This window comes from Notolepis coatsorum, assembly GCF_963971535.1.
Source record: "Notolepis coatsorum genome assembly, chromosome: 4".
Lineage (NCBI taxonomy): Eukaryota > Metazoa > Chordata > Actinopteri > Aulopiformes > Paralepididae > Notolepis > Notolepis coatsorum.
In genome coordinates, this window is record NC_140168.1 from 85,124,200 (window position 1) to 85,139,997 (window position 15,798).

At 42.5% G+C, this 15,798-nt stretch overlaps 1 protein-coding gene across 1 annotated transcript in view; it reads left to right on the forward strand.

Annotated features, from left to right (window-relative positions):
* The first annotated feature begins 5,163 nt into the window (after nucleotides 1-5,163).
* LOC311227416 (ras-related protein Rab-25-like) overlaps nucleotides 5,164-15,798 on the forward strand; it is a 19,219-nt gene continuing 8,584 nt past the window's right edge. The window contains exons 1-3 of the mRNA XM_084313050.1: nucleotides 5,164-5,506; nucleotides 8,664-8,859; nucleotides 15,622-15,798. The exon at nucleotides 15,622-15,798 is cut by the window's right edge and continues 17 nt beyond it. Coding sequence (XP_084169176.1) covers nucleotides 5,470-5,506; nucleotides 8,664-8,859; nucleotides 15,622-15,798 — 410 coding nt within the window. The 5' untranslated portion in view covers nucleotides 5,164-5,469. The remainder of the gene's footprint in view (nucleotides 5,507-8,663; nucleotides 8,860-15,621) is intronic.

Below are 15,798 nucleotides of genomic sequence, written 5' to 3' on the forward strand. Positions count from 1 at the left end.
CGTTGGCAATCTGTTGTGCATTTTTTTCCATTGGGTGTATCTTATCGGGAGGGGACCCTTGCGACTACAGGGGGTGAACATGCAAACTCCACACAGAAAGGCCCGGGAGATACCCCACCTGGGTACCTGGCACATGAATACAGTGCAGGCTTTTTTGTGCTTCCTAAGTTCCTACTAAATAATATACATTCTTTTTTTAACATATCTTTTTTAAATGGCCGCTCCCTTTCAGATGGTCCAACTATTTATTTATTGACTGCTTCAGAAACTATGGGCCCCCTTCCCCCACAGCTGTGACTTTGTCATTCCGGGATAAGAGGAGTAACCCACTCTGCCGTGGGTGCTCTCTGTCTCTCCATTTAAAGGGGGATTCCACCTAAATAAACTTGTCGTTATTCAACTAGAAAGATTTAAATATATAATCATATATATTATATATATGTTTTCCTGTTTTGGGAGTCATGAGATCATCATCTAAAGATCATGGGAAATGGGATCCTATGATGTCACAGAGTTGCATTGTCTGAGATGACAGGAAGTACTGTTATTGAAGGTGTACTAAAACAGGAAGTACTGTTATTGTACTAAAACAAAATACTGTTCTTGTGCTAAAACAGGATGTCCTGTTTTTTTTTACTTGTACTAAAACAGCAAGTACTGTTCTTGAATGTGTACTAAAACAGTATTGTACTAAAACTGGGAAAACAGGAAGTATTGTTCTTGTACTAAACAGGAAGTACTGTTCTTGTATTTGTACTAAAACAGGGAAAACAGGAAGTGATGTAATTGTTATGTTTAATATAGGTACAGCAACATGTCTATCCAATTTCATGACGTCATAGGATTGTATTTATTTTTCTTAATTTCTATACCTCAGAACAAGAGACAAATATAACCTAAAAGTTGGATTTGGTGGAAGGTCCCTTTTTAAGGCACTGTGGTGCCTTCTGTCCTCCAGCCCTTTAACCCCTCCCCCCTCCCAAAAAAGTGGACCAATTGGATTGGTGGTGGTCCAGGTTGACTACCACACACACTGGTGTCCAGACCTTTACTTTTAAAAACGCTGCAATCAATTATCACATCAGTGGTAGTTCAGAGACACACACAGGCAGAAAGAAAAGTAAAAAAATATATATATAATAAAAAAAAACAGCTTTCATTTTAATCAGATTCGTTGTCCGATTTTACATTTATTTTGAGGTGCAGGTATGACCATGTTTTTGTCTTGCTTTTGAAAAAGTTTAAATAAAAAAAAAAGTTGGAAATTTGGAAATCAAATTAGTCAAATATAAAGAGAGCTTTTTTTTTTTTTTGTGTCATTGGTTGTGGTAACAATGGCAACGGCTTTGCTTTGTCGGTTGAACCTCAGTTGGGAGGAAAAAAATCCATCTCCCAATTCAAACGTGTTGGAACTAACTTTTAACAGTACTGTACTAAAAAAAATAAAAACAAACTTGGTCAAAAACAGCCTTCCCTCCAGGTGTCTTATGGATCAGCAGTTTGGTGCAGTGTTGGTTTTAGTTGGCTCACAGCTTTTCTCTGGGTTGTTTCGGTTACTTCAAGCCATGAAGTTATGCAATAAGGAATTCCTTTTTTATTTCTTTCTCAATGCATTGTTGTTGCCCAATGACATACTTGGAATAATCAGACGGTGTTGGCTGTATCTATGCTTGTGTTATGTTTTAAAGGGGCAAGTCAACATTATGGGAAATGCTTACATGTAGCACAAATGAATGGAAGCGGATATGGACCAGCTACAGTAGCCTAGCTGTTGGCCAAAAACACCTCTCAGAGATTTAAGCTAGGCTATTGGTCCCTATCTGCTCCCATTAATTTGTGCTAAGCTAGGCTAGCTGGCAGCTGCATAGCTTTCTACTGAACACACAGAGAGGAAATTGGTATCTATCTTCTTGTCTGACTCTGGAGAAGACGGTAAGTGTGTTTCCCATAATTTGGCATGTTCCTTTAAATACCATCCAAGCCCACTTTGTTTTGTCATGGGTTAATTATACGTTATGGGTTATATTGAAAACTGGTAAGAAGGAGAGTGGGATGTGTCCATCCAATTTCACTTGACCATTCTGGTGTTAAGTACTTTCAGAATTCTGTTCATGGAACTCTAGAACTAGTTGTTATGTTTTAAAGTTATGAAGACTGGCGGACCCAGGTCCTGACCCTCACAATGGAACTGTAGAACTAGTTATGTTTCATAAAGACATGGACCCAGGTCCTGACCCTCACAATGGAACTGTAGACCTAGTTATGTTTCATAAAGACATGGACCCAGGTACTGACCCTCACAATGGAACTGTAGACCTAGTTATGTTTCATAAAGACATGGACCCAGGTCCTAACCCTCACAATGGAACTGTAGACCTAGTTATGTTTCATAAAGACATGGACCCAGGTCCTAACCCTCACAATGGAACTGTAGACCTATAGTTATGTTTCATAAAGACATGGACCCAGGTCCTAACCCTCACAATGGAACTGTAGACCTAGTTATGTTTCATAAAGACATGGACCCAGGTCCTAACCCTCACAATGGAACTGTAGACCTAGTTATGTTTCATAAAGACATGGACCCAGGTCCTAACCCTCACAATGGAACTGTAGACCTAGTTATGTTTCATAAAGACATGGACCCAGGTCCTGACCCTCACAATGGAACTGTAGACCTAGTTATGTTTCATAAAGACATGGACCCAGGTCCTAACCCTCACAATGGAACTGTAGACCTAGTTATGTTTCATAAAGACATGGACCCAGGTCCTAACCCTCACAATGGAACTGTAGACCTAGTTATGTTTCATAAAGACATGGACCCAGGTCCTAACCCTCACAATGGAACTGTAGAACTATAGTTATGTTTCATAAAGACATGGACCCAGGTCCTAACCCTCACAATGGAACTGTAGACCTAGTTATGTTTCATAAAGACATGGACCCAGGTCCTGACCCTCACAATGGAACTGTAGACCTAGTTATGTTTCATAAAGACATGGACCCAGGTCCTAACCCTCACAATGGAACTGTAGACCTAGTTATGTTTCATAAAGACATGGACCCAGGTCCTAACCCTCACAATGGAACTGTAGACCTAGTTATGTTTCATAAAGACATGGACCCAGGTCCTAACCCTCACAATGGAACTGTAGAACTATAGTTATGTTTCATAAAGACATGGACCCAGGTCCTGACCCTCACAATGGAACTGTAGACCTAGTTATGTTTCATAAAGACATGGACCCAGGTCCTAACCCTCACAATGGAACTGTAGACCTAGTTATGTTTCATAAAGACATGGACCCAGGTCCTGACCCTCACAATGGAACTGTAGACCTAGTTATGTTTCATAAAGACATGGACCCAGGTCCTAACCCTCACAATGGAACTGTAGACCTAGTTATGTTTCATAAAGACATGGACCCAGGTCCTAACCCTCACAATGGAACTGTAGAACTATAGTTATGTTTCATAAAGACATGGACCCAGGTCCTAACCCTCACAATGGAACTGTAGAACTATAGTTATGTTTCATAAAGACATGGACCCAGGTCCTAACCCTCACAATGGAACTGTAGAACAAGTTATGTTTCATAAAGACATGGACCCAGGTCCTAACCCTCACAATGGAACTGTAGAACGAGTTATGTTTCATAAAGACATGGACCCAGGTCCTGACCCTCACAATGGAACTGTAGAACTATAGTTATGTTTCATAAAGACATGGACCCAGGTCCTAACCCTCACAATGGAACTGTAGAACGAGTTATGTTTCATAAAGACATGGACCCAGGTCCTAACCCTCACAATGGAACTGTAGAACGAGTTATGTTTCATAAAGACATGGACCCAGGTCCTGACCCTCACAATGGAACTGTAGACCTAGTTATGTTTCATAAAGACATGGACCCAGGTCCTAACCCTCACAATGGAACTGTAGAACGAGTTATGTTTCATAAAGACATGGACCCAGGTCCTGACCCTCACAATGGAACTGTAGACCTAGTTATGTTTCATAAAGATATGGACCCAGGTCCTAACCCTCACAATGGAACTGTAGAACGAGTTATGTTTCATAAAGACATGGACCCAGGTCCTGACCCTCACAATGGGTGGATGTCCCGTAACTGAAACCCGCTGTGAGCATCAAAACCTGATCTGATCTTCAGACATTTGCATGTGAGCTCTTGAACCCCCGAAGGCTCTGAATCTTAGGAAAACGCCTGCATTTGCTTTTGATTTGATTTGATTTGATTTTTATTTGTCTCGAACATAGAAACATAAAACAAGTTTAAAAAAACTAAAAGGTAAATAGTCAGACTATTTCCATACAATAAGTGTTCGAGAGGGAACAGGGGGACGGGGGGAAAAAACATATCAAGCCCTCCCCTTCCTTACAATATTTTACATTATATTTTAATAAAAATAAAAATAATATAACAAATAATGAAAAATAAAATTACAGTTTTTTATATATCCAAATGAGAAAAAATATATTAGGCAGTCACATTATTGCTCAAGCTCCTCTCTCTTATATGTGTCCATAAGTGCTTGTTTATAGCTACCTTTAAATTAATTGATATTTTTGCTTAATGTTATACTCTCATCCAGACCATTCCAGAGTTTCAAATCACAGTCGGTCATACGTCAGAAAGTAGAACATTTGGCACATTTACACTGTTGTATAATGTGAGATCAAGACACTACCTGCCTATTCCGGCAGGGGGGGGGGGGGGGCCGAAGCTACAGTAAACGGGTGCACCTGTTGCTGCATGCCGTTACGCCGACATGACGCACGGATCCACCCCAGTCGGCTGGGGTTTCACTAACCTGAATCCAGAGAGCCTTCTCAGTTGTACCCTTATTTATTTATGTATTCATTCATTCATTCATTCATTCATTCAGATTCCAATCGCAATTCTACGACTCGATTCAGAATCGCTCGAATTGAACCGTAGAAAACGAAAGAAAGGAATCTGAAAGAAAAGGGGGAAGACTGGATTCAGGCGAGGTTTCACTGTCGGTGGAGAGTGACTGAACAAAAGGAGAGAGAGAGAGAGAGAGAGGGTGGAGTCCGATACAATGACTATGTTAAGTGGTTCTACCTGTTACACCTGCTCTCCTCTTCCACCTCTGCCCCTCCCTGGTGAGTCAGCTGACAGGAGACGGGACACAGTCTGTCCATCCAGTCAGGAGGAGCCCCTATCCACAGATAAAGACAGAAAAGAGGGCACCCTAACCTGTTGATCTTTCTTTCTCCCTCTCTCTCTCCACACTGGAGAAAAAAAGAGAGAAGGTTTCTGTACTGGCGTCTGTTTCCCCTTTATTTCTCTCTGTCTCTCCCCCCTATCTCTCTCTCTCTCTCTCTCTCTCTCTCTCTCTCTCTCTGGGATCTAATGGTGTGATAGGCTCCAGGATATTGACTAACGCAGAAGGAGGAAGCTGTGTCCGCCAGTGCCAGCCATGGGTTCCGACGACTCGTACAACTTTGTCTTCAAAGGTGAGTTTGGTTTCGTTTGTTTTCTCAGAACAGAGATTATTTGTTTTAAATAGAGGTTATCTCTCCCAAGCCCACGATGTGTTGGTTTTTCCTGAGGCGTGAGTGAATGAATGAATGAAAACTTTATTTAACAGATTGCAGAATGGGTACAATACAGTACGGCTCAATACATACAATTGTTAAGGGGATGCAGACCTGAGAAAGACGTTTGTCTTGTTTCCATCAGGGTCCCCCATTTTCAATTCATATAGAGTGAGGGGAGTTTCTACAAGTGCAAAGGGCAAAGGGCATGATCTTAAATGAAAGCTGTGTTAATACTGTATTTCTGTGAAAGCAACAGCATACAGAAGGCAAAGGAGGAAGTAAAGGGAACAACACTCCCCCTTTTGGCAGTGTGTCCATTTGACCTTTGACCTAATAGTATAAATGCCTGTGGTCATATCCATGACAGTTAATACATTTAAAATCTTGATTTGGGAATAAAGTGTTATTTAAACGCATTGAGGCTTCGTCACCTTGATTTAAAATTGTGTGTGTGTGTGTGTGTGTGTGTGTGTGTGTGTGTGTGTGTGTGTGTGTGTGTGTGTGTGAAGCGCTGGCATGCTTTCTTCATTCCATTCATTCCCAAAGAGGTTGTCAGCCAGAGGCTAGTTATAATGCCACGTTTTACGCGACGTCACATGGTCTGGTGTCTGGTCGCGGTGACCGCCGTCGGTCTACGCTCGCGTCTTGTCATACAGAATGTTAAAAAGCTAGTGCTTAGACGCCGTCACCCTTGAAGGAGGCGGGGCCTGCGAGGAGGCGGGGCCTGTGAGGAGGCTCGTCACGTGTCGGGCCGAGCTGCAATGACGCACCTGGTCATATTCTCTTTTATGTCATTAGAAGATGTGTTGTTTTTTGCTCCTCGTTGCGTGTGCGCAAGCGCCAAGACAAATTCCCTTTAAAAAAAAAAACGATCCTTTATGCTAAAAAACACGCCAGCGTTATGGGAAATGCACTTACCGTCTTCCCCAGAGTCGGGCAAGAAGATGGATACCAATTTCCTCCCTGTGCGTTCAGTAGAAAGCTATCCGTCTGCAAGCTAGCCTAGCTTAGCACGAATGACTGGAAGTGGATACGAACCACTAGCCTAGCTTAAAACTCTGGGAGAGGTGTTTTTGGCCAACAGCTATAGGCTAGCTGGTCCATGTCCGCTTCTATAAATGTATCTCATCTGTATATTCATATTCATTGGTATCTATCTTCTAGATAGACGGTAAGCTAATTTTCCATAATGTTGGCGTGTTCCTTTAACCTTAACCATACCTTTTCTTTCTTTTTTCTTTTTTATGTCCTTCCAGGTGATTCTAGACCATGTTAAAAGGGATTAAAAGTGTTAATTATGGTGCTCAGAGATGGCGCTGTGATTAAGACCCCTTTCTCTGGTATTTCCCCCCCTGGCCTAAGATTAAGAACCTCTGGCCTCTGCTATACCAAATCTATGTCTCAGTTTTATACTTTGCCTTTAAATAAAATTATATATATTGTGGCTAGAGATGGTGCCCCTGCTGGTTTAGGATTGATTCCTTCTGCAGTCTTTTCTCCTCTACTCTGTCTCTCTCAGCCTTCCTACTGTCTCAATAAATAACCTTCTCTCCTGTGTCTCCCCTACTCTGTCTCCCCCTCAGCCTTCCTACTGTCTCAATAAATAACCTTCTCTCCTGTGTCTCCCCTACTCTGTCTCCCTGTCAGCCTTCCTACTGTCTCAATAAATAACCTTCTCTCCTGTGTCTCCCCTACTCTGTCTCCCTGTCAGCCTTCCTACTGTCTCAATACATAACCTTCTCTCCTGTGTCTCCCCTACTCTGTCTCCCTCTCAGCCTTCCTACTGTCTCAATAAAGAACCTTCTCTCCTGTGTCTCCCCTACTCTGTCTCCCTCTCAGCCTTCCTACTGTCTCAATAAATAACCTTCTCTCCTGTGTCTCCCCTACTCTGTCTCCCTGTCAGCCTTCCTACTGTCTCAATAAATAACCTTCTCTCCTGTGTCTCCCCTACTCTGTCTCCCTCTCAGCCTTCCTACTGTCTCAATAAATAACATTCTCTCCTGTGTCTCCTCTACTCTGTCTCCCTCTCAGCCTTCCTACTGTCTCAATAAAGAACCTTCTCTCCTGTGTCTCCTCTACTCTGTCTCCCTCTCAGCCTTCCTACTGTCTCAATAAATAACCTTCTCTCCTGTGTCTCCCCTACTCTGTCTCCCTGTCAGTCTTCCTACTGTCTCAATAAAGAACCTTCTCTCCTGTGTCTACTGTCTCCACTACTCTGTCTCCCTGTCAGTCTTCCTACTGTCTCAATAAAGAACCTTCTCTCCTGTGTCTCCCCTACTCTGTCTCCCTGTCAGTCTTCCTACTGTCTCAATAAAGAACCTTCTCTCCTGTGTCTACTGTCTCCACTACTCTGTCTCCCTGTCAGTCTTCCTACTGTCTCAATAAAGAACCTTCTCTCCTGTGTCTACTGTCTCCCCTACTCTGTCTCCCTCTCAGCCTTCCTACTGTCTCAATAAATAACCTCTCCAGTGTCTCCCCTACTCTGTCTCCCTCTCAGCCTTACCGTCTCAATAAAGAACCTTCTCTCCAGTGTCTTCCCTAGACCTTAGTTAAGCCGAATCCAGCTACGACACTCACGCATGTGTGTTTCAACAATGGGTCAGTCAGTTAGGGATTTCACTATTGTAAGCTGGCCCACCAGGTCCGGCTAAATTCTAGGGCAGTGCCTTCTGTCCTACACTGTAAAAAGAAAATGTATCACGGGAAATTCACTGTATTATTTTACAGATTACTTTTGTTTTTATACTTTAAGTGTAAATGCCATAAAAATACAGTAAATTACATTGAATCAAAATATTAACCATTAAATAAAGGTTGTAATCTGTAAATGTATTTGATTTTACTGCAAGTATTTGGCAACCGTTGCTGCCAGACATTTACCGTTTTTCTACAGTTTTCTTTTTTACAGTGTATAAGAAGATACATTATAAAATATAGCAAATGTTACAGCCAACATATCATTACATCACATAAGTGTACATTATGACTTGTCATTTCCTAATCATACACAAACAAATGTGACATGTAATCAATATTGATCTACTCATATTAAGGGTTCCTCTTCCTCCCCCAGTGGTTTTGATAGGCGAGTCGGGCGTGGGGAAGAGCAACCTCCTGTCTCGCTTCACCAAGAACGAGTTCAACCACGACAGTCGCACCACGATCGGCGTGGAGTTCAGCACACGCACCGTCCAGCTGGACACCTTCACCATCAAGGCTCAGATCTGGGACACGGCAGGCCTGGAGAGATACAGAGCCATCACCTCCGCGTGGGTACACACACACACGCACACACAAACCTTTAATTTACTTCCATTTCATACGGTCACTATGTTCCTCATGGGGCTATTAACCCCTTAACACTTTCTCCGCCAATAACGTCATACAACGGGTTTCAAGTTCATACGAATTCTGCCAGATCACGGCGTACAACGTTATTGTGATCATATTTCATATTTTCGCCATGGTATTCATATTTCACTCACGGAGCCTTGTATGATGCTGTGGGACTCAGCACAACTCTGCAACGCTTCAACACTGCCACCTGGTGGATGATCGGCAAGTTGCCAAACCGGATATGCCTGTTGCATATCGGTGCGTCTCCTAAATCCATCAGGCCACTCGTATATCATCCCAGGACTCTAGCCACACACTGTGGATATGGATCGCTGCCATAACTCAATAATCCACATGATTTGGGTCGTGTATTAGTATTATACAAACCGGAAATGGATCGCCTCGATCCCCATCACATAACTGGGATCTGTTTGCTCCAGTATCATCGCCCAACGGTAAGAGGAGGCTGCCGTGAGTTTCAGCGTTTTTGTTTATTATTATCGATGCAAACTGCTCTGATCAATATATCACCCATACTACATAAATCATTTAACGACGATCACGGAATTATAAACGACCCCCCCCCCCCCCTCCGTTCACCATGTACAGTTGACATTTTTTATATAACGTGTATCGGCAACAAATGGCATTTGATAATGTATATATACATTTATGCCTATATCTCACGTTCTAGAAATTACTGCAGAAAACAATAAAAACATATTTATAGACAGTATTTTTGTATGAATGTGTGAATGAAAAAGTAAAACGTTCCTACATCCTGAACGATAGATAATCGATGTTGAATGGGCCATAGTAATGTCAATTTAGCAATACAATTTAAAAAGTTATAGCCCTGCAAAGAAGGTAAACATCTCCATAGACTTAGAGTGGTGGCAGTGATCAAACATTGATGGATATAAGCGTGGCAGAGAAAGTGTTAAGGCGAGACAGTACCCCCTAATAGGCCAAAACAATATTTTAATAGATACTGTATCACTATGAAACTTTCCCAGTTTGTTGTGTACATAAAAACTAAGAAAAAATGTATTGCAAGTTTTCTGAATTTTATGTTTATATATGCAATTGAGTCTCTGCACTTGACCCATGTCTGTCTTCGTCAGGGACGCGACAGCGTTAGCGATCTGTTGTGCATGTTTTTCCATTGGGTTTCTCTTATCTGGGACGGAAACCCTTGCGAGCACAGGGGAGAACATGCAAACTCCACACAGAAAGGCCTGGGAGATACCCCACCTGGGTACCTGGCAATGCGGAATTTATATTTATATTAAATATAAATATAATATTTATTTATTTAACCTTTGTTTACCCAGGGTAGGTTCGCTGAGCATGGATGCTCTATTTCAGCAACGCCCTGCTTCACATTCACACAGTTCCATTCACACCTGGGAGCTGCCCAGTACAACCACAGTCTGACACCGTTGACCACTGAGCAACTCCACTGGAGCAGTTGTGGGTTAAGTGCCTTGCTCAAGGGCACTTCAGCGGTTGGTGTTAAATCGAACCGGCAACCTTCCGGTCACAAACCCGCTTCTCTAACCTTTAGGCCACCGCTGCCCCCAATATATACATATAAAATGTACTATAAACCCGGCTATGAATGATATATCAACAAACCCTTTTGTAATTAGAAGCAGGATATGGATAGGAAGAAATGTGGAAAGTTTGGTGTATGTAGGTACTAGCGAAATGTAGTTCCAAGACTTTGTGTGTAAGTAAAATGCATAAAAACTTGTTTTTGAGAAAACGACCTCAACGTTTTGTATTGTAATTGTGATCTATGGACACAATCAGACAAAATTAAGTAAAATAAACAACTAATTGTGTGTTTTCTATATTTTATTGCCACTAGTTTGAAATAAGACATGTTAACACAATGAGTGCCACGCATCATGAGCATCTTATACCTCTCTCTGCCAGTACTGTAAGCCTATGGAGTCGCTCACCTTCTTTGCAGGGCTATAACTTTTTAAATATTATAGCTATATCGACATTACTATGGCCCATTCAACATCAGGTATCTATCGTTCCCGGTGTGGGAACGTTATATTTTCCCATTCATACATTGTCATGTTAATACCGTCGTGAAGTATGTTTTTAGAGTGTAGAGCAGTAATTCCTAGAATGCAAGTTATAGGCCCGACGCATATTATACATTATCGATTGCCGTTTCGTTCCTATACACGCTATATTAAAATATTCAAATGCATATGATCGGTATACATTATGCTCCATCATGGGTGAAGGAAAGGGGGGGAGGGGGTCGTTTATGATTCCTTGATTGTCAGTAACTGCTTTCTTTAGTACGACATCATACGTTGATCAGATGGATTGCAATGAAATAAATGGACAATCGAGCTGGAATTAACGTTAGATTCCTCGTACCTGTGGCCGATGAGTCTGGAGAAAAAATATTCCAATTATTTGACTTCCATCTGCTAGATCCATTTTCCGTTTGTACGACGCAATAAACGCCGAAAGCATATTGATTCTTGTGTCTCGAAAGCGATCCAATGCACTAGACTGTTTGTCTGGATCCACATAACAAGATAGCTCTGCCCGGAGCATTTTCCCTGATGCACAGAACGCACCATCCGGTTGAGAGTGGAGTGCAACTCGCCCGAAATCCACCAGGTGGCGGTATTGAGCCGTTGCAATATCCGACAGAGTCCACAGTCTCCCGGAGCCTTGCTGGATGAATTATGAATGCCAATAGCGAATAAAGGAAATAACGATCATAAAAACTAGTAAACTCGTTATTGGCGTTATTAGATTGGCTTGGCGCAGAAACGGTTAAGGAAGCTAAATAACTAAATCTCAATATCGTCGAGAAAAAAAAAGATGCAAAAAGGCGATTTCGGGGGTACTGTCTCGCCTTAAGCTTACCCCACATTTAGCATAAAACGCCTGACGATTGCATACCCAAAGTAATTTGCGATTTATTATACTTTATACTTATAGCACATGCATGAGTCTGGTCAGTTTCTGATGTTTCTTACACGATAAAGAAACATCACGTTGAGTGCTAATGTAATAGAGAAACAGAGGTTTGAACACACTGAGATAAAATATTTGTTCCTTACTTTTGTGTTGACTTGTTGCCATATGCCTGTTTTTAAATTCCAGCTGAGAAGTAGGAGCTGGAAAACATAACTGTTCCATAGCCTGAAGTCTTATGTAGTACAGGTCCAAAGTTTATAAAAATCCCACGAGTGTTTAAGAAGACTTAACTTTTTCATTAAAGGGGACATATTATATTATGTTTATAGGACTTCCTTGAATCTGTGGAACAAGAAACTAGTCCAAATCTAATTAGATCATCTTTTCCAGCACCTCTTTCTTCCCTCATATTGAACCAAATTAAACAAATGGTTTCCTTCCCTGCCTGGCTGCCCCACACCCAAGAGTAAAACACTTTGACAAACTGGGCAGTACATTAGGTAGGTGATGTTCCTGGCTTCAAAAAGCACAGCTAATTGATTAGTCTAACAGCTAATTTGTTACTTTTGCACCACAAAGGGCAATATTTCTTAACAGCTTGTTAATCTGAAGACTTCAAACCCTGGCCATACTTTTTTTTTTAAGAATAGACTGCAGTTTATTGTATATAAATACCTGCTTTTTCTTACTCTGTTAAGTGTTGCTTTTTTTATTATTATTTATGCTGTGGAGCAAACAGAGAGTAAGAATTCCATTGTACTTGTTGCATATGGCAAATACAACTATCTGAATCTGAATCTAAAGATAGATTGGCTATTAGAAATACATCCAGGATGTACCAGCATGTGACTGGTGGTAACCTCAAACTCTAATTAGATTAGACCAGTAGCAGAAGAAAAGGCTAGATTAAATTACAACAATAGCAGAAGAGGCTAGATTAGATTAGATTAAATAAATAGCAGAAAAATAGGTTAGATAGAACAGCAGCAGAGGAAGAGATTAGATTAGAACAGTCACAGAAGAAGAGATTAGATTACAACAGTAGCAGAAGAAGACATTATACAGTATATATTATATATATAGATTAGATTAGAACATGCACAGAATAAATCAGATTCGATTAGAACAGTTGCAACAAAATAGGTTTGATTATAACAGTAGCGGAAGAGGAGTCTGGATTAGATTACAACAGTAGCAGAAGAAGAGGTTTTATTAGATTACAACAGTAGCAGAAGCAGAGCATCAAATATATTGAACTATTGCTCCTCTATAGTTCTCGCTTGGTGGGATTTGGTGTTGACCCTCATGACCTTGGTCTTTCCAACAGTGATCATGAGGCCTAGTTATTTGCAGTGTTCATGTAGTCTGTTTGTCTTCAGTTACATTTGTGTTCCGGAGATCAGTGCCAAGTCGTCTGCAAAGTGCAGGTCTTCTAATTTATTAAAGGAAGTCCACTGTAACCCCATCCTTTGGCCATTCATGGTCCAGTCGAGGGCAACGAGAAAGAGCGGGGGTGAGAGTGACAGCCTTGTCATACTCCTGTTTTTATGTGGAGGGTGTCAAGAGAGTTTAACATTTGAGACGACTTGGCGAGATTGACCAATTACATAGGTATTCCATAACGTCATAATAATGTAATGCTTTCTCGTCAACAAAGTAGCAGAATTCCCCATTCTCGCCGTACCTTGGCGTCTTTTAGTTTTCTTGTCTCAAAAGAAAAGGCTGCTTCCAGTCCCCAACTCGCTGAGGGCACAATGGCAGCAAAGAGAAGCCCTGTTCTGGTTCATCCGTCCCAGACCTTCTGTTCCCGTTGTTCTCTTCCTGCCGTCGTTATCCATTCCAATCTGGGCATCATGTCTCCATCGCCGCCTCCGTGTCCCTCTTGGGAACCTTTGATGGAAAACTGCCTGTAGTTGTCTTTTCTCTTCAAAAACATGCATGTGATATTTCGTCCTTTGGATGCAAATCTGGCTGTGATGATCCGTTCTGATATTGGTTCCCATTCCGTGAGGCTTTTAACAGTGTCTTTTGAGTAGTCCTACCCAGTGTGTCTTTTTCCTTTTGGGTTGTTAGAGTAGAGAGAAAGGTCTCTCTCCAGTGGCAGTCCAACAGGTGTTCCATCAGCTTTCACACACCCCAATACTGCTTAAGTTGTAACGTTGTATTTCCCATTGCCAGTTGTGCCAGATTCCCAGTCTGATAGGATGTTCTAGCATTCCAGCATCCAATTCTCGCTCTTGACTTAAGCTTTAGAAACGTATCCCCCCCCCACCCTTGAGGTCTCTGTTAAGTTTGCCCCAAGGGATTCATGGATCCCATTTGAAGGTCATCAGTGTTAGGCTTTGGTCAATTTGAGTATCCATAGTTTCGGCTTCAGTTTCCTTTATTTGACAACAGGGTGGGTGATTAGCCCAGGCAGCCATTTCCAACAGTTATTTGGTCAGAGATCATTTTCCTAAAGGCTCCACGGTCAGCAGGTGGTTTGACTGTGTTTTGTCTGACCCCTCACCCTAGAAGACCAGGAGTCATCTCCAGCGGTGCAGTCGTAATATGGGCGAAGGCCAAACGCCCGCGCGCGCGCGCTCCCGCGCACGCATACATGTTCCCTCGGTTGCGCACAGAACAGATGATACACCTTGTCTCATCCTTCCAGTCGGGAGATCAAGCAACCCCCCACCACACCTACAGGGCTTGTATTTGGTTGTCGGTATCCTATTATTATGCAAAGTCTAGGTGATAAGTGCCGGCGGCCGGGGTATACGGCGCGACGAGTCATTTTTGTGTCGTCGCGCCGGCACTTATCACCTAGACTTTGCATAATAATAGGATGCGCGCACTTCGGCCTCAGTGACGAAGCCCAAACGTCGTTTGACCGCGTATGCCCAGCACTGCACCCCTGGTCATCTCCCACCGGCATCATAGCTCTGAGGGTTCAGTGGGATATTGTGGGAGATAAGACCCCCTTCCCCCCTCTCTCCTTGATCTCCATCTTTCCTTCCTATCCACATCCCTACCCCCATTCCCTCCTTCACTATGAATTGAAAATGGGGGACCCTGATGTAAACAAGACAAACGTCTTTCTCTGGTCTGCATCCCCTTAACAATTGTGTGTATTGAGCCGTACTGTATTGTACCCATTCTGCAATCTGGTAATAAAGTTTTCATTCATTCATTAATTCATTCATCCTGTCCCACCTTTCCATATGTCCCCAAATATGTCACATTCCTTTGACCCCCACCCTTTACAGTTTGTATGTATAAAGATGGTTCAAGATCCAGTGAGGGGTCTCTCATTCCGGGTGTCCTAGCTAAACACTACGTTGAGAGTCATCCAGCCTAACTCTGACTATTTTGTATTGATACTTTGATTGAGTTAATAAATCTTATCAACCAGGTGTCTTTTGACTTGAGTAAGTTATTAGTTTCGGCTATTTTCCACTACAGTACACAAGTCTCCATCACCACCACAAGGTAAGAGTCACAAGGGAGTAGGTTGACTCATCCTCTCTCTCTCTCTCTCTCTCTCTCTCTCTCTCTCTCTCTCTCTCTCTCTCTTCTCTCTCTCTCTCTCTCGCTCTCTCTCTCTCTCTCTCTCTCTCTCTCTCTCTCTCTCTCTCTCTCTCTCTCTCTCTCGCCTTCTCTCTCGCTCTCGCTCTCTCTCTCTCTCTCTCTCTCTCTCTCTCTCTCTCTCTCTCTCTCTCTCTCTCTCTCTCTCTCTCTCTCTCTCTCTCCAGGTATTACAGAGGAGCAGTCGGAGCTCTGTTGGTCTTCGACATCACCAAGCACTTGACCTACGAGAGCGCAGAGCGCTGGCTGAAGGAGCTGTACGACCACGCCGACCCCCACATCGTGGTCATGTTGGTGGGGAACAAGTGTGACCTGGACACCCTCAGGACCGTCCCCATGGAGGA